This window comes from Lacerta agilis, chromosome 1 (assembly GCF_009819535.1).
Source record: "Lacerta agilis isolate rLacAgi1 chromosome 1, rLacAgi1.pri, whole genome shotgun sequence".
NCBI classification, from domain to species: Eukaryota; Metazoa; Chordata; class Lepidosauria; order Squamata; family Lacertidae; genus Lacerta; species Lacerta agilis.
Window position 1 is genome coordinate 25,958,362 of NC_046312.1, and position 18,146 is coordinate 25,976,507.

The window sequence follows — 18,146 nt, forward strand, 5'->3', positions numbered from 1 at the left end:
ATCTCTCCCCACCTTTTGGATAATGTACCGAGTTTGTGTGGAGGGTAGTGGAAGTGTGAACTGCCCAATTTAAAATTGGCCATTTGCTCCTTGACCAGGTTCTGCATTCTTGTGAAATATGTAGTCTTGAGCTTTAAAATTAAACAACAAAAAAGAGAACCCCTTTATTCCAAATAGCTGTGGTTTGTTGGCCAGTATCAAAGGCTGACTTTGTTTATCCCTGGCCTTCAACAGTCTTCCTACATGCACATCTTCCTTCCTACAAGGTTTTTGCATTCAGGGGATATAAGAGTTCCCATTTGCATCATTTATTATGCATTTTTAACTACTTTGCATCATTTATTCTGGTTTGGCTAATTATTGGAAGAGACCAAAATCATTAAAGCCCTGCCCTTGACTTCTGGAAATTTTACCCAGCCACCCCTATTGCTTTTGATATTTCACTAGGCATTGTCTCCCCTTCCGAGAAGCTTGTTTTTTAAAAAATAAAAACAACAACCCCCAACCCAAAAAACACAGGTTGAAGCTGATATTCACAGAGAGCCAAACCTATGCTCAGTACCACATTCTCTTCTCTTGCAAAATTGTGGAATACAAACGTAGAATAGACCAGAACATACCAGTTACAGAATAATTTAATTTTTCCAGGTAGTGGTTATACTGCTGGGCATAGAATGACAGACGTAAGTGACAGCCCATCCCACATATATCCTCTACACCATCATTGCTACTTTCCATTTTCAATAACAAGCAAAGCTGTAATAGTCTCTTCAGCCTGCATCTCCTTGTTATCTGATACTTGCTTTGTTAGTTTTCTCCATTTCACTAAAATATTTCTTCTCTGTAAAATAATATTGAGTGCACTTGTTAATGGCCAGAGGATGTTGACACCATATATGCCGCCACGTAAAACACTTTCTCTTACAGGCATTACTTGATGTCCTTAAGACTGGTGCATGTAATAAAATGGTAGATTGGATTCATCAATAAGTGAATGTGGCACTTGCTTACTCGGCGACCAGTTTGATTTTTAGGGGAACCAAAAGGGAGGTTATACATTGTGGGGGAGAATAAAGACAATTCCCCTTTCCCATTGTATGGACTCCTGGATCTATCCTCTCTCTTACTCTGTAACGTCACCAAAGATAGCAGTTACCTGTTTCAGGATACAAATTTGCCTTGCTGATGATGCTGGGATGCACTGAATTAATTGAATGCTGTTTCTCCGAGAGGTCCTCCTAACCACTCAAAATGCAAAATGAGGTTCTGCATGTGCAGAATGTGCTTTAGTTTATGTCCACCTTTTGTCCTACTCCTGGATACTAATCACAGCCCCAAAAAGAGTGATTGTTTTAAGGTTCCAGAGAATCGTGGACAAGCCCAGAGAAGCTGAAGGACATCGTTGTTTTTTCTTTGGCAGTCTAGTCCTCTGGTCCCGGAGCTATTCATGCAGGGTGCACCCTGTCCACATGGTTCCCCTGCTCCCACCTGGTAGAATGCATGATCTCTTGATTTGTTTAAAACTTTACAGGGAAAGGTAACCATGAGGAGGGGGGAGCGCATGAGTCTGGGGTTTGTGGCAGCTGTTTTCTGCTCATGCTTTTAGCGCCGAACTGTACCAGTAGTTTAGCATTTTGCACAGACCTGGCCAATAGCTTGTGTGATCTCATTCTAGACATTTTTTTTTTAAAAAAAGCAATGGCTGAGAGTGGGCTGAGAGTAGGTGGCAAATACAAAGTGACATTTCTGTGCAACACAAGAACTATGCTGAGGAGCAGCATGTGGTCAAATCTGTTAATACTGTGCAAAACAATCTGGATCCCTTGCAGAGACTGGGAAGGACATATCTATTGCCAGAAGTCTCTGTTATGTAGTTTGATCCTGTAAGTTGATTTTAGAGAACAGCATGAACAGAATTAAAACACCAGTTGTCTTGGATTATGTAAACTAAATATTGGATTAATAAATATGGGATTACTGATAGAAAACGTAATTGCCTGCTATTTTATTTATCAACAATAGAGTATTAGGTTATTTCAATCCTGTTTTCCAACCTGCTGGTAAGCAAGAACTGTATTTCTTATTTATCTCCCGTTTCTGTCTAACATTTCTGCATAGCTCCACCCCTTCTCCTTGGTGAGAATGGACATCCTTTGGGGTCTCATCTTGACAGCCATCTGTCAGGAATGCTTTGATGGTGTTTCCTGCTTGGCAGGGGGTTGGACTGGATGGCCCTTGTGGTCTCTTCCAACTCTATGATTCTATGATTCATCTGCTTTCTTGTCAGTCTTATGTTAGTGTACAGAGTTACCGGTACAAAGGAGTATCAGTTTACTGTAAAAAAAACTCTTTGGGGCCAATGTGGCAGGGGAAAACGTTGGAGAGACATGGACAGCCATATTTTCAGCAGAAGGGGAAAGATAGAAGTGTCAAAGACAGAACTTAAAAGACAGAACTGTCAGCATACATGTGTATTATATAGCAATAAAGCTGCCTGATGATAAACAATTATGGTACCATTTGATATGTGATGTGGGTTTCAAATAAGAGGCTTCCTTCAGATAAATCTGTATGAAACCCTCCCTCATTAAAATTGTTTCATAAAAGTTTGGCCAAGAAGTTGGGAACTTAAATAAGCATGGCCAACTTTGTTCTTTGTTTTGCTTATTCCCAACAGGCAGAGCTTGTAGAAGAAAGAAATTTGGTGAAAGCTCATCGCCGACAGGTAGAAAAGATGAAAACTGAGTGTGATAAGCTGGTGGAGGAGCTAAGCCAGAAGGAAGAAGAAAATTCAAAATTTAGGCGAAAGTACCAGCTGATGAAACAAGAACTGGATGAAAAGGTAGAGTTCAGCTTCTTTAGGCTAGGACCCACCTTTTAGCACCCAGCTCCCTGCTTTTTTGCTATATATGTCATCTTCTCTCTCTTTTTCCATCTTTTCCATCTCTCTGTCTCTCTATGCCTGACATTGTTCTGATTTACTATTTCTTTCCCCATATTTATTTATTTATGTGCAACAAAATGGTGGCTGTGCCCCTGGCATGGTATAGTTCTGGGTCCTGATATGTTAGATGATGTCAATTTGCTGATGAGGAAAGCAGCAGAGAGAGGGGGGGCATAAGTAATTTTAGCATGCAAAGCAGACATTCCTCAAACTTCTAGCAGCCTATGCACTTTGAGAAACAGTCTGGAGGAACCAGATTACAGTATATTATTTCATTGGTAAAGCTAAGCAGGTTAAGGGGGGCCCTGAATTTAAACTAGTCCAAGTGTCAGTACTAAGATAAATTCCATTATAACCAATTGCTATTCTCAGGTTAGCCCTTATCATCTGGATGATCACATGCTGCATGCCACAGGCAAGGAATTTAAGCCACAAATGCAAACCTTGCCAAAGCAACCTGAAAAGCAAGAATGAATAAATGAAATCTACTCCTACCGTTTTAGAACCCAATCCAGAAAACAGGTGATCTGCTGTAGAACTGGAGATGCCTCAGTAATGAACCGGATGAGATCCATTAAACCGAAGCTCTATCCGGATAATACTGAGGCACTGTCAGTAAGCGATTCCCTAGACTGGATGGATGGGAGGTTGCCTGCTCTTGATGGGTTTTACTCCCTCTTAAGGAGTAGGTACATAACTTGGGGTGTTTATGGATCTGTTGCTGTTGCTTGAGGCTCAGGTGGCCCTGGTAGCGCAGATTGCCTTCCACCATCTTTGGCTGGTGGCCCAACTCTGCCACTATTTGGATATGTGAATGATCAAATTTAACAAATGTGTATTGTTTTCAGTCCCATCACCCCACCCCACCCCGAATACACATGTTAGAATTTTGTTGGGAACTCTGGAGTATTTTGATGTTTTTTCCTTTAATGAATTAATTTTGGGCACAGATTGTTTGTGAACGTCTGTCATTCTTGGTGGTGGTGATCATGTTGGTTTGTGGTGTCACATACAGTAATGACACTTTGGGGAGCATGCAATAGCAACACTTTCTCCCCCCCCCTTTTTTAAATACTTTTTCGATTTATACATTTCACTGATTTTACAATCATTTTGACATTTCAAAACTTGACTTCCTTCCCCCACTTTCTGCGGTTCCTTAAATTTATTTTTAATATCACCTGCATATCCAAATTAACTTAATTTGTTCATTTATTCATCTTCTTTAAATGTATATTTTTACAAAATTGCAGATTATTACAATAATCTTGCCAATGTTTTTATCTGTTTACAGTTTATCTGTAAATACTCAATAAACCATTTCCATTCTTTTATAAAAAGTTTGTTATCTTGAATTCTTATTCTTACGATAAGTTTAGCCATTTCTGCATATTCCACAAGTTTTTGTATCCATTCTTCCTTTGCTGAGACTGCTTCCTCTTTCCATTTTTGGGCAAGTAACATTCTTGCTGCTGTAGCTGCATACATGAATAAATTTCTATATATTTTAGGTAGTTCTGTTCCTATAATTCCCAAGAGAAAAGTGTCTGGTGTTTTTTTAATGAACGTTATTTTAAGCATCCTTTTCATTTCATTATATATCATTTCCCAGTAAGCCTTAACCTTACTACAAGACCAGCGCATATGATAAAAAGAACCTACGGTTCTTTCTCTTTACATTTCCAACACTTATTTGATTTAGATTTATACATTTTTGGCAGTTTACTTGGTGTTAGATACCATCAATATATCATGTTTATATCATTTTCTCTTAAACCATAACATGCTATAAATTTTATATCTATATTCCACAGTCGTTCCCATGCTTCCATGTCTATTGACCAGTGTATCACTGAAGATTTTACTTGCTCATCCTTTGTCTCCCATTCCAATAATATTTTATGCATTTTAGACAGCACTTTTACATTACATTCCAACAGGTCTCTTTGGGGGAGCATTAACAACACTTTCTGAGTGATTATTTCCCTCTTACCACAATGATGGCTTCAACGTCATTTGGATGTGGGGGGATAACTGGAGTTTCCCAAATTAACCTTGAAGTAAACAAAACCTTGCAATACCAATTGAATCTGATCCCATGGAGGAACAGAATATCTAAAGTTTTGCAGGAAGTACTGGAGTGATCAGAATGCCTTGAACTCTGCACACCAAACAAGCATTTAAACAAGTATTTCTGGCTTGCCTTTCTTTGACTTCTCTGTACATATCAACCTTTTTCTCTAAAAGACTTCAGCTTGCTACCTATTAAATCTGTTGTGCACTAAAAGCTTTGACACCTTCTCTGTTGTTCATTTGTTTAGTCACCAGATTTTCGCCTGTTCTTTGTTTTCTTCCAAGCCTGTTATTCCTTGTTATTTGGTGTTTTCCAAGAGAGCTGTGCTTTGCAGAAGATGTGCTTTGTCTGCCTGTAACACCAAACCTCTTTACTCTGCACCAGCCTATTTTTCTTTAAAACTTCTGGTAATGCTTTTGAACATGATTCCTTATTATACATTCTGCGGGAGGTGGCAGGAATAGGTGACAGAATTTAACGGGTTCCAAGTATATTAGCCGGACGTGACAAATGAATAATGTGATGTTCCAGTTGAAAGCTTTGAACAAAAACACTCTGCCCTCTTTTAATAAAATGTAGCTTCATCCTGTAATTTGAAAGACTCAGAGATAGCACCCCAGCAGAAGATGCTTGTGGTTTTCTGTGTTCTCCAGGCCATTATACAACCAAAAGGTTGGTTAAAGCTTTGGCTTGGAAATAAAGTTGTGCTGGTGCATACCAACCATTTCCGTTCCCAAAGACTGACATGGCCAAGCTGTGTTTGGATTTGCACTTTCTGATGACAGGCATTCTGATGACTCTTCTTGCTGCATGGACGTAATTAAAGAGAGAACATGAGAGCACGGATTCCATTTTTACCAAATCAAAATATTTATTTGGGTAAAAAACAAAAAGGGAAAAGAGAGAGAGAGAGAGATGATTGGATCCTTACGGTTGTATTCTTTGGATCTGATCTGAGCAGCTGCTCAGGACTAGCTCTTTTATAATGTCAAAGAAAAATCTATTAAATGAGAAAATGTCAAACGAGTGTTCACATTCTGTTTTTCATTTTGTTTGAGAGCTGTTTAACTTTACTTATTAAATGTTGTAGGGGGAAAAGTCCCTCACAAGCAATTGGGAGAAACTGAACCATTGACCCCATCCAAAATATGCAAGCGAAAGCCTTTGGGGTTTCTCCCCACATGCAAATTAGGGCTGTACTTTTCTAAAACAAACAAGTCAGTCTATAAGAGCAATTGGCAAATACGATTATATGACGTACATGAAATCCCTTTGAGGTTCTCTCTTTTTCCATCCTGCAGCAACATCCACTTCCATTATAACATTGGGCAGATTTTAGTGTTACATCAGTGTCTAAAATGCAGGAGATGATAAATTATCACAATCCCCATTGCATCTAGTGAATATTAAAAGTGACCATCATGATGATGATGATCCATAGTCAATGATTTTATTTCTGTATTTGTGTGTGGAATTGAGCTATTCTCCTGTTTGGAGGCTTCCCAAAGGCATCGGGTTGGTCAGTATGGAAAACATGGACTGACTAGGCCTTCAGTCTAATCCAGCAGGGCTACAATGATAAGTAATCACTTATTGTCTACTATCACTGAAGTTTTGGCTTTTACTGGGACTTCCATCGGATCACAGAAAAAGTTGCAGGTTCTTTGGTGCTGAAAAATCAAGTTAAAGTAGACTGTGTGTGAGAGAGCACACAAAGGCCAGATGTGTTTCAACATAAAGTATTCATTAGTGGCCAAAAATATGACCAGATAATATCTTAGGCTTCAGAAGGAAAGAATTCTAGAATTGGGACAAACCTCATCCGTAGACAGGATGTTTGATTCCTTTCAACTTCTCTTTCTAGCTTACATTGTTACCATAAATATTATTTCAAGAACATCAAAAAGCCTTAGAAGGGTATGTTGTTGTTGTTGTTTAGTCGTTTAGTTGTGTCCGACTCTTCGTGACCCCATGGACCAGAGCACACCAGGCACTCCTGTCTTCCACTGCCTCCCACAGTTCGGTCAGACTCATGTTGGTAGCTTCGAGAACACTGTCCAACCATCTCATCCTCTGCCATCCCCTTCTCTTTGTGCCCTCCATCTTTCCCAACATCAGGGTCTTTTCTAGGGAGTCTTCTCTTCTCATGAGGTGGCCAAAGTACTGGAGCCTCAACTTCAGGATCTGTCCTTCCAGTGAGCACTCAGGGCTGATTTCTAGAAGGGTATACAGCTGTTGTTGTTGTTGATTATGTTGTTGTTTCTTTTACCTTAACTCTATCTTTCAGCAGCTTATATTCTATTAAGGAGATGCTTTAATGTTAAGTTTTGTGCTATTTCCCTTCCCCCAGTAACATAGATGGGGACTCATACATGTTTCTTCTTCTCCTGCCCCACCTTGTGTGAGGGGTCTGATACCAGCTGCTGTGCAGACCTATTGTTGGGGTCAAAGCACTTTCAAAGTTGGCAACATGCCCTGGTTGGTGCTGGTATAGACGAACCTTCCTTTCATTTACATAGCTGAAGTTATATGTGGAATAATCTTTTCCCAGACAGTGTGAGCTCCTCTGGTCTGTAGTCAAATGGCTTCCCTGATCTAGAGTGCCTAATAAAATTCCTTCAATGAAGCTGTTCGTAGACTGTCTTGTTGTAACTGCCAATTACTTCCCTGCTTTCAAAACTGAAGCAGTATTGGTGGTGATAGTGCTCTGTTTCTTTATAATGTATGGCCAGAATTGAGGCTTTTAAAAAAAATTAATTTCCTTGCGTGCATTTCGCTGCAGACTTTACACAGAAGCACACCTACACCACAATGTTTCTTTGCTAGGGTATTGTCACCTGCACAAGAAACTGTGTTTCCATATTTTAGCCTCACACCATTTACAGTTTTCCTGCTGTAAACTAAAAGTGTCTGGGATGTAAAATATCCCAAGAAATCACTTGATTCCTGTGCTTGCTTCCCCACCCCTCACAGCCAATATAACCTGTTATGCCCTCCCCAACAAAAAGTGAGCAGGAAAGCAGGTTGAAATAATCATACAAAGTTCTCTTTTGGGGGGGCGGGAAAGAGCCTGGGCAACAAAATATCCCAAGAACTCTATTAATCTTTGCCATTGGGGTGCTTTGTTGTTGTCCCAGCCAGTGGAAACTACTGGAGTAAAAATGGACCATGGTGTTTTTCACATAAAAAAGTGATCCAAGGAAACAGACTTAAGTACTCATCCTCAGTCACCAGACATGTGGCTTTGTTTTGGGACATTTACTAACTCGAGATAAGTAGCAATTTGGCTTGGGATAGCAAAATGTGTAACTGAAGGGTTGTGCAACTTGGTTTGTTTAGATTCATTTATTACTGGGGATGGGGGACGGGGGGGCTGGGACCTGCTCTGCAGCAGGCCCGTCTTCTCTGTTCACTGACAGATCCCTTTGCCCTTTTCTACAGCCAAAATGGTTTCCAGGGCGGATTAGAAATCACTACCGTCTCTGCTCTCGGGCCTACAATCTAAAAAGGCAACGTAAAAGAGAAAAACATTTAGGAGGGAGTCGGAAACAAGCAAACTCTGGTACAAATTCTTAGTTACAAGTTCTTCTAATGACCAACTAAGGTGGGGAAAAAAACAAAGGAGAGGAGGATCCTTGCTGTGCCAGTGGGCGGCCCCGAATCCCTTGTTTTCCTTATCTTTGTTTCTCCTTCATTGTTGACCTTGGCTATTAATTGTTTGTGCAAAATGCTTCTTTTCTTCAAGGTTCCCTATCACTGTCCCTGATCACATAGCCTATTCCTGGTTCTGCGGATATGGCCGCAGGGTGGTGTTGTCCGTGTTCTTAGCTGAGGCTTATATGTTGCTGATAATGTGCTGTGACTGACTGCTGAATTACTTGGAATTGTGTCGTCCTGTGTAACTTTTGAGGGCAGAGCTTTGACCCAATAATTTCGTCCCCCCCCCCTTTCGTAGGCAAAATACACAGTTATAATGCAGGTGCAGAAAATGGCACTGAAGACAGACCAAAGGATAGGATTCTGAATGAGCTCCACTCCTTCCCCCATCATGTCCCAAATGATGGCCCTGATTATTCCCCCTTGCACTGGTGCTGCTGCTGCAGTTCTATATTTCAGGAATAGGGTTGCTTTGTTAACATTTTGCTGACGCTTTAAACTAAGCCGTCGTGTGGTTCGGGCAGTTGTCATCTCAGATGAAAGATGTCAATTGAGAGCAAACCTCAGCAATGAAGTGTAAAATTAAATCATTTTGCTTTTGGATAAATCTTCAGATGTTAGGCAGGATTTGCTCTCTAGGTTCTGCTTATTTGCTAGATGGAAGAATTTACAAAGAAGACCAACAACTGCGACTCCCCTTGCCAACTCTGAAAGAAATAAAGGCAAACCAAGCTGCTACAATAAAAGCTCCCATCCTGTTCTCCCTGCGTGCTACTGCTTCTGACTGAGGCTGCCTAAGTGATGCTGGCTCTTTTCCAACTCATTTATTCCCTGATGTTGTGTTTTCCACTTTGGCTCAACTTTCCTTAGCACTCAAATGCCAGCTTAACTCTGATCCACTAACATAATAAATACTGTACAGTGGTTGAAGTGGAAAGGTCCCGACCTCCTGGAGGAATACACCCCTCTGCCTTTGTTGTGTATGTATGTTGGTGAGTGTGGGGTCTTTAATTAACTAGGCCGGTGTTTGCTGGTAGCATACTTGGCCTAAAATTATAGGGTTCTAGGACTCTGTTTGGCTGTAGTCGCCCACAAATAATGGATTAAGGCCTTCATTGGTGGCAGTGAAATCCTTGTTTTCATGTTTTCATCCATTTTCAGCAACCCAGATATTATTATTATTATTATTATTATTATTATTATTATTATTATTATTATTTCTACTAGTTAGAAGGTCAGCCGTTTGAATCTGCATGATGGGGTGAGCTCCTATTGCTCTGTCCTATCTTCTGTCAACCAGTGTACCAGTGCAAGTAGATAAATAGGTACCGCTGTGGCGGGAAGGTAAACGGCATTTCTGTGCACTCTGGCACTCGTGACGGTCCTCCATGCGCCAGTAGCAGTTTAGTCATGCTGGTCACATGACCTGGAAAGCTGTCTGTGGACAAAGGCCAGCTCCCTTGGCCTGAAGCGAGATGAGCGCTGCAGCCCATAGTTGCCTTTGACTGGACGTAACTGTCCAGGGGTCCTTTACCTTTTTTCCTTACCTTACCGGTAGTATTTATAATCTGCCCTTTTCGACCATAGGTCCAAGGGAAGAAATATACAGGGTCAAACCAAAAATTAAACAGTAAGATTAAAGCTGCAGGGGGGGATTAACAAATTCAGTTAGAAATAAATGCAGTAGCAGTAATAGAAATACACATGCCCAATTCACCTTCCTATTCCCCAAAAGCCTGGGATAAAATGTTGAAATCTGAATCAATGTGTCTAAGTCTCATCCATCTCTCAATGCCTCCATGTATCTTCTGTTTAGTTTATAGGTCTTAACCTTTAGCCGCCGTTTATGATGGGAGAGATCCCCCAGACTTTAGTTGACTTTGTTCTGCTTAGGCCAAGCTATTTGCTAAACAATTTAGGAAACAGGCTGACTTAATTCAGGCCAGTCTGAAACCAGATCAGATTGTCTCCTTGATCTAGGGATGCAGTGGGGTCTGATTTCAAATTCTAAAATGCTGGGGGGGAGTGTCAATAAGTGTTGAAAATCCAATGTAATATAGGAGCATAAGGCCTGCTTTTCATTTTGAAATACCATTTTCTCAGATCCATGCATACAAGGAAAGTTGTACATATTTTCCAATGGGAATCATCACACAAGTTATTCCTACTTCTGTTTCTACATGTCTCTGACTTGCAGTCCGGAAAGCTGCAGCAGGAGTTTGGATGCTTGAACTGTTCTTTTGGTATGCAGTTTTAAATGAAGTCAATCTGACAGCTCCTTGGGGTTTGACTGTAGTGTGGACAGAGCAACTCTGCTGAACGTTTGACTTCGACTTGTCAATGTGGCAGCTTACAAAGTATTCTCCCCTGCACTTTTCTCTCACACCCCTTCTTGGTCAAATTTTTCGCTACCAAATGCAATTCCAGCAAAAGGACACATCCCATCAGTTGTAGGCTATTTGGGCCACAGTATGTTCAGTTTCTCCTTATGACAATTGCACAGCACTGATTTCCCTCCACCGTCCCCAGAAGCATAGATGTGCTTGTGGGTTATGCTTTCTCACTGTTTTTGAAAGTTCAGATATTAACTGACAGAAGAACTTTTACTTCATATGATATTATTTTTTGCTTTAGAATAAAAGGACCTTGGGTGAAGATGATCACTTAAGAAGGATAGAGGAAGACAGATTACAGCTTCATGATCAACTGCGAAGCCTGCAAAATGAACAGGAATCCATCCTCTCTATGATAGGAAGTGAAATTGATGCAGCTTGTGAAGTCCTCGCAAGGGATTCAGTGGAGAAATTCACAGTAACTATGAGTTTTCAGTTGGCCTTAGATTTTAATCTTGTTAATTACATGGACATAACATTTTATTCATGGCTGCTTGTTAAACTTACTCTTGGTGTAGATGTTTTATGAAACAGAAGATTAGGAGTTGCGCTTGATAATCTCCTGCCTTTAAAAAAATGCAATTGCTATTTTAGAAATATGTCTCAATAATTCATTTGTATCTAACTTGTTGGCCGATACCATCAGCTTTATTAAGCCTAGCTCATGCAAACGGTAGAGGAGGTAGTAAAATTTAAGACTGCAGGTCAAGGATTGCACGGTTGAATGAAAAAAAACAACCCTTTACATATAAAGCTGGCACATCAAAGAAAAGCTTAGGCTGACAAGAATTCTTCCTGACATCTAATTTTCTATATACAGGAATCTTAATGTGTAGTTGAGCATTTGCTCATGTGATCTTCCCATCTGTGCTATAAACCAATACAGCCCTGGAACAGTTTTACTATCTTATCTGCTGTGTGTGTAAGCCATGCCATTAAGAGAAGTGCATGTTTTAGGTTAGTAGTGGGTCCCTGTAACAAATGGCAGCCTATTGCTCCTGACCAGTGTTGCATAGCCTCTCTGACAGACTGTGGCTGTTATTATTGCTATTGTTTCTACAAGGTCCCAGGGCGTGTTACAGCGATTCAGAACACAAAATTCAATTCAGTTTGAAACATGTACAATCAAAAGAATAGGGTGGGACCTAATGCACATAGAAAAACATAGTTTGCTGCTCTTACATTAGTCACCTCACTGTTTTCCTTTCTAAATGATATTTGTATGTTGAAATAGGGTCCAATAGCCCTGGCCCATTTGTGCTGTGTGTGATTTCCTTTTTGTGTCAAGCAGTTTGTGCTCTTAAGAAAGATGATGCCTCCCAACCCTAGACACACATAATGTAGCCATGCTGCTTTAGCAGATCATGAAGCAAATGCTAGTCATACTTAGAGTAGACCAATTTAAATTAATTGATGTGAAAAATAGGTTCATTAATTCCGTGGGCTACTTTGAGTGGAACTTAATTGAGCACAAATCATCAAAATTTATATTTAATGACTATTAAAAAACCAAAATAAGCATGCACACAAGCCAAAAGTATACCAGGTTTTTTTAAATTCTTATTACACATGCACTGGGTACAATCCCCCCCCCCCTTTTCTGAAGCATGACATGGAAACCTCATAAAAACCTATTTATAGCAGTATATTATTAACTTTTTCTTAACCCTTTCAGGGGTAGTTTAAAAGCTGCCCTTTCTATTTTATTCTTTTACATAACTTGAAATATTATTCATCAGGGGAACAAAAGTGACAAATCTAATCAACAACAAGATGATATCACCATCACCACAATGACAATAATAAACTGCTACAAAGACATGCACAAACAAACAAACAAACAAACAATAAAAATAATTATATTGTTACAGACAGTTAAATTGAGGTTTCTGTTCTTACAGTTTTTGTGTAAAATAAATAAATAATCTCTCCCCTGCCTTTCCTCAGGTTGCAAAAAAAAAAAAAGTCTCTCTTTCTGGGAGATGTCCTACTATACCCGACAGTTAGGCATGCTACAGAAATAAGTTGCTCGGACCTATTGAAGAATTACTTAGACTAAAATTGGCATTTTAATTGGCATTTTTACCTAGCCTTGTGTATTAATGTACCAGTGTTTGTTCATTTTGTTCATTTTTAAATATGATTTAGGCAATATCACTTACACCTGGAGTACAGAATGACCCTCATCGATGGCTGGCAGAAACAAAGGTAAATACTGCTTTTTAACAATTAGGCTAAGATTTAGCTACATTTCTCAATCCCTAATGTGTTTAGGGCACAATGGACAGAATGCATCTTTCTTACATTTACGTTGTGTTGGCTTAAAAGACCAAACCAATGATTGGTAGCTTCTGCTATTGCTTTTCCCTTTGGTAACTTTGTAAGCAACTTTTAGCATGTATCTTTTAATCCAGTGTTTTTCAACCACTGTTCCGTGGCACACTAGTGTGCCGCGAGATGTTGCCTGGTGCGCCGTGGGAAAAATTGAAAAATTCAAGAGAATTACTTTATATATAGTCAATATAGGCACAGAGTTAATTTTTTTAACATTTTCTAATGGTGGTGTGCCTCATGATTTTTTTCATGAAACAAGTGTGCCTTTGCCCAAAAAAGGTTGAAAAACACTGTTTTAATCGTCTTAAATTTCTCATGAGCTGAAAGACTTTATTTGCTGCTTCACGAGACAAGACCTATCCCCATAGTATATTAGGGTCACAATGAGGGGAGGAAAGTTGACCGTCTGACTTGGGCGAAATTGCATTTGTTTGCTAGCAAGATTGCCTGAAGTTATTGATGGGCTAGTTTGTAATGCACATGGGCCAGGAGTGAATATTGCTATAAATACTGGAGATAAGAGTTTGAATCGGAGGACAATGGCTGTAGAGGAAACCGAATCACTATTCAGATTGTTGATGCTGAAATCCTAGGCGCAAGTATCAAGAAGACCTTTCAGAGGACATGTAGTAATTGATTCATAAATCTGCCAGTTGAGTTCTTTTTAGTTATTAGTAGGTGAGTCTTGAAATGAAAGGGCCTTTGGAGATACCGTAGTTCTTCACATTTGCACCCAAAAACCAAACAGCCTTAATAATTGGTTTGCAAGAAATATGGCTTTACTCACTTGCTCTTTCATCTCCTGAGTTCCTTGCATTTACAGATGAGCTCAAAGGCATTGACTTACTGAAGCAGCTCCCTGTAGCCGCTTAGAAACTGCTCCTGAATCTCAAGGAAATTTGGGTGCTACCTCCCATTAAGCACGAGGAGCTGCATCTGGTTGGGGGTGGGGGTTGAGTGATTTTGAGGAAGCACTTCCATATTCTTCAAAGTATTCTTTAGATCCTGGACTTTGACATGCTCCCAGCATTTTAATTTTGGGAGTACGTGAATGACAAATAGAAGATGAATGAAATGGCAAGGCAAACAAGTGCTAGCCCTTACTGAGGTATTTACTCTCATATACAGACTGAAGAAATTAAGGATTCGGGGTAATTTTCATGGAATTATGATCTGTACCACCTTTATTTGTGCCATTACTGATCTACTTGCATAGATATCCACCCAGAAAACAGTTATCAGTATATTGTTCATTCTTTATGCTCAATATAGCATAAAAGTCCTTGTTCACATGTCACACTAAGCCACAGTTTGTTTTAAACCTTTGCTTAATTGTTTAAATATAAGTTAGAATTATTGTGCAGATTTTTTTTAACTGCGTAGTAGTGGAGCAACGGGACAAAAGGACATATGAATGAATATATATGAAACTTGGGTGCAACATAAATAGAATCAAATAGCATATTTTCTATTAAAGTGCACATTTCTAAATGTATTTTATCATGAAATACACATTTTGAACTGATAGCTGAATAATAAAAATCAGAGAAGTTCAAAGGTTAACTACATTCCAGTCCACATATAAGTCTGGAAGGTGCAGGTCATGTTAGTTTGTACTGGAATTTTCAAAGAACGAATTCCTCAAACACCCCTTGCCTAAAAGTGGTTCTTTTGTCAGATTCAGAGCTGTACTTCCATCTCCATCATAGGGGATGTGAAACTTATTTATTTCAAAAGGTCCTCTGTTTCCCCACCCCCATCTTACTGTTAACTTATTTATTGACTCCTGTGTTGTTTTAATAGTTTTGTAGCTATTTGTATTGTTGTCAGTGCTGTAGTTTTAATATGTGTTACACAAGCTGGCAAAATGCAAATATCTTAACTCAGTAATTGGTTTGGTCAGAGCTGACTGCAGTGGTCACCTTTTGATGCAGTAGTGCCAGGACGCATCTCCAAATGCAGGATGTATCTTTTTACAGCATACTTCTACATACAGGAAAGAATCAAGAAAGCTGAATCTGTGTACAGATTCGCCTTGATGGATTATAGAATCTGTCAGCTTTCAGCCATTTTATTACATTTTGAAATCTGCCCTTAGCCTCAGGACTTGTGAGGAAATAGAATTTGCCAAACTTGGATAAAGCATATATTGGGGTTTGTAAACTGCCCTGGCAAACCTGCAGTAGGGCTGTGAATCCCACCCGGCCAATAAATACATCTCACTTGAGAAGATATGAACCAAAACTGATGAAAATTTAAATGAAGTGTGAGGGGAGGGGAGACAGAAAAATGATGGGGGTAGGAATCAGAATTGTAAAGTTGGAAGGGACCAGTTACAACAGAGGACTTTAAACTGGAAAAGCTTCTTTTAGCCTATTGCATTTTGAGTTTGGCAAAGCTTTGCCGTGGAAGTGCAGCTGAGGAACACTGCAGCAAAGGCCTTTTCTTGTTAAGTATTATGCAAATCCATTTTCTTCTAGACAAAACTTCAGTGGTTGTGCGAAGAAGTGAAGGAGAGAGAGACCAAGGAAAAGAAGCTTCGGCGTCAACTGCTGCAGAACCGAGAGCAATTGAAACACCTGACCTTGAGCAAAGAGTCTGAGCACCAAAACCTCATAGGTCAATTAGAAAAGCAGGAACAACTCCTGGATGAAGTTTACCACGAGAGGAAAGGTGAGCTTGACAGGCCGTATTCATTAAAAACAAAATTCTTTTTAATTTCCTAGGTCAGTTCAACCCTGATTTATCTAACAGGTAGTAAACATTCCAGTTCTGCAGTGCAGAGATACAAGTTATCAGGAACATGGTGCTGAAAATGGCAGCCTCATGTCAACTTCCTCCCTTACTGTTTATGACATATAGCACAATTTCTTTCATGTTCTGATGCCATTACTCTGCACATTTTCTCCAAACGCACACGCACACACTTTGCCAGCATCAGCCAATGATGTGGAGCAAGGGTGGGAAAATACACAATGCAGTGATGTTAAAGCACAAGATTTTGTTGAACTGCATGTTATGGATAGGAAGGGCTGAATGTTGTGAGAGAATGACCTTTTCAGCAGCATCCCTGGATTCATGGTAATATTTATTTATTTCCTCATACTTACATCCTCCCTTTCCTCCCAGTGGGAGCACAGAGCAGCTGCTCATATAGCACAACAACAATAAAAAAACACAAAACTTTAACAAACAAAAGGTAGCAGTGTTAGTAAGAAGGTTAGTTAAATAAAGGTTTTTTAGTTCGTTCCTAAATGAGGCCAACCAAATATTCATTAGGGAGGGGACCACTTCCAAAAATGCTTTTCTTCATGCTGTTGCCCACCTAGCAGAAGCTAGGGCATTCCCAGCAGGTCGTAATAGGGAGCTCCTGGAGAAGGAGAAGGAGTTCTGCCTGGTACAAGTTGTTTGGGGCTCAGAAATTCACAGACCACCACTGCAGAGATTTGAAGATTAGGGTGTAATGTGATCCTCCCTCACTGCCCATTAAAAAAAAAAATGGCATTCTGCACCAGCTGCTGTTTCCAGCTCATTCAAGGGCAGGCCCATGTAGAGTGCATTTCAGTAATACATGTTGGAGGCTATTAGTTCATGGGTAACTGAAGCCAAGCTGTCCTGGTTCAAGAATAGCTGGTAGATGAGCTGGAGCTGGCCATTGCTGTGCTTCATCACTAAAGACACCTGAGTCTCCAGCGATAATTTAGGATCATGAGTCATCCCCAAGTTGTGAACCTGGGTTTTATGGGAGGCACTACACAATTAAGAACACAGTGCCAATTCCCAGATGTGGGAACTGCAGATCCACAAAACCTCTGTCTTGCTGGGATTCACTTTAAGATTTTTGGGCCTCTTTCTGCCCCAAACTAACACAAGATGCTGGTGCAGCACTTCAACAGCCACTTGAAGTTGGGTGGTTCTGCTGTTGGAGAGCATTCAAGTTGATAATGCAATTTTTACATTTTTGCTTTGTGATCTCTTAGCAAGTTGCAATTACTGCTTTGCAAAGAGCTGTGTTTCAGAATATTAAAATACCTGGGCAACATGGGGATTTATAAAATAGACAAGAAGTGAAATAGCTAGTTTTCCAGTTGCAATGTTGGAGGCATACTGTGACCTGGATTGACGCAGATATTAGATGAGAGTAGAAAACAGCATTTTCAAAAGTTTGTTCCTTTTGAGTTCAGAACATGCTTATCACTTTTCCTTACTTTAAGAAGTGCTTCTCCCACTTGAATGACACACAAAGAGTTGTTTATCTCATTTAACCCAAAGGACATGGAGAAAACACACACACACACACACACACACACACACACGTGTAAATATGGTAAATGTCAGGAGATGGCCTGAAATCTCTTTACGATTCCTAATGATGAAATTTATCTGTGAATGATATCTGTTATCCAGAGCAAGTTAATTCCCCCTGCCCCCCCGAAAGCAAGCTTTGTGCTAATTAAAATGAGTTGTGATCAGCTATATATAGGGTGAAGAAGGGAGCCCCAGAATTTATTTTTCACTTTCTGTTTTGCTTTTGGGGAAACAGGCATTTAGTACTGTCAATTCTTAGAACTGAAACAAAGCTAGGGATCTCGTTATCTAAATGCCTTATTACCCAGCACAATCTATTAACACCGCCTTTTTGCCTTGTTTTTCTGCAGGCTTCTAAAATATAGATGTGGCTTCTCATATTCTCAGTGTTGCGTTTTCTGTATTTGCATACACATTCAACAGAAATGTCCCCATG

The 18,146-nt window shown here is 39.9% G+C and overlaps 1 protein-coding gene across 5 annotated transcripts in view; it reads left to right on the forward strand.

The window, feature by feature from the left end:
- CEP128 (centrosomal protein 128) overlaps positions 1-18,146 on the forward strand; it is a 178,141-nt gene that overhangs the window by 60,906 nt on the left and 99,089 nt on the right. For 4 of the 5 annotated variants that reach the window (XM_033141773.1, XM_033141762.1, XM_033141778.1 and 1 more), the window contains exons 15-18: positions 2,678-2,842; positions 11,310-11,486; positions 13,217-13,276; positions 15,883-16,075. In XM_033141773.1, the coding sequence (XP_032997664.1) occupies positions 2,678-2,842; positions 11,310-11,486; positions 13,217-13,276; positions 15,883-16,075 (595 nt within the window). The remainder of the gene's footprint in view (positions 1-2,677; positions 2,843-11,309; positions 11,487-13,216; positions 13,277-15,882; positions 16,076-18,146) is intronic. The other variant, XM_033141787.1, reaches the window with a different exon arrangement.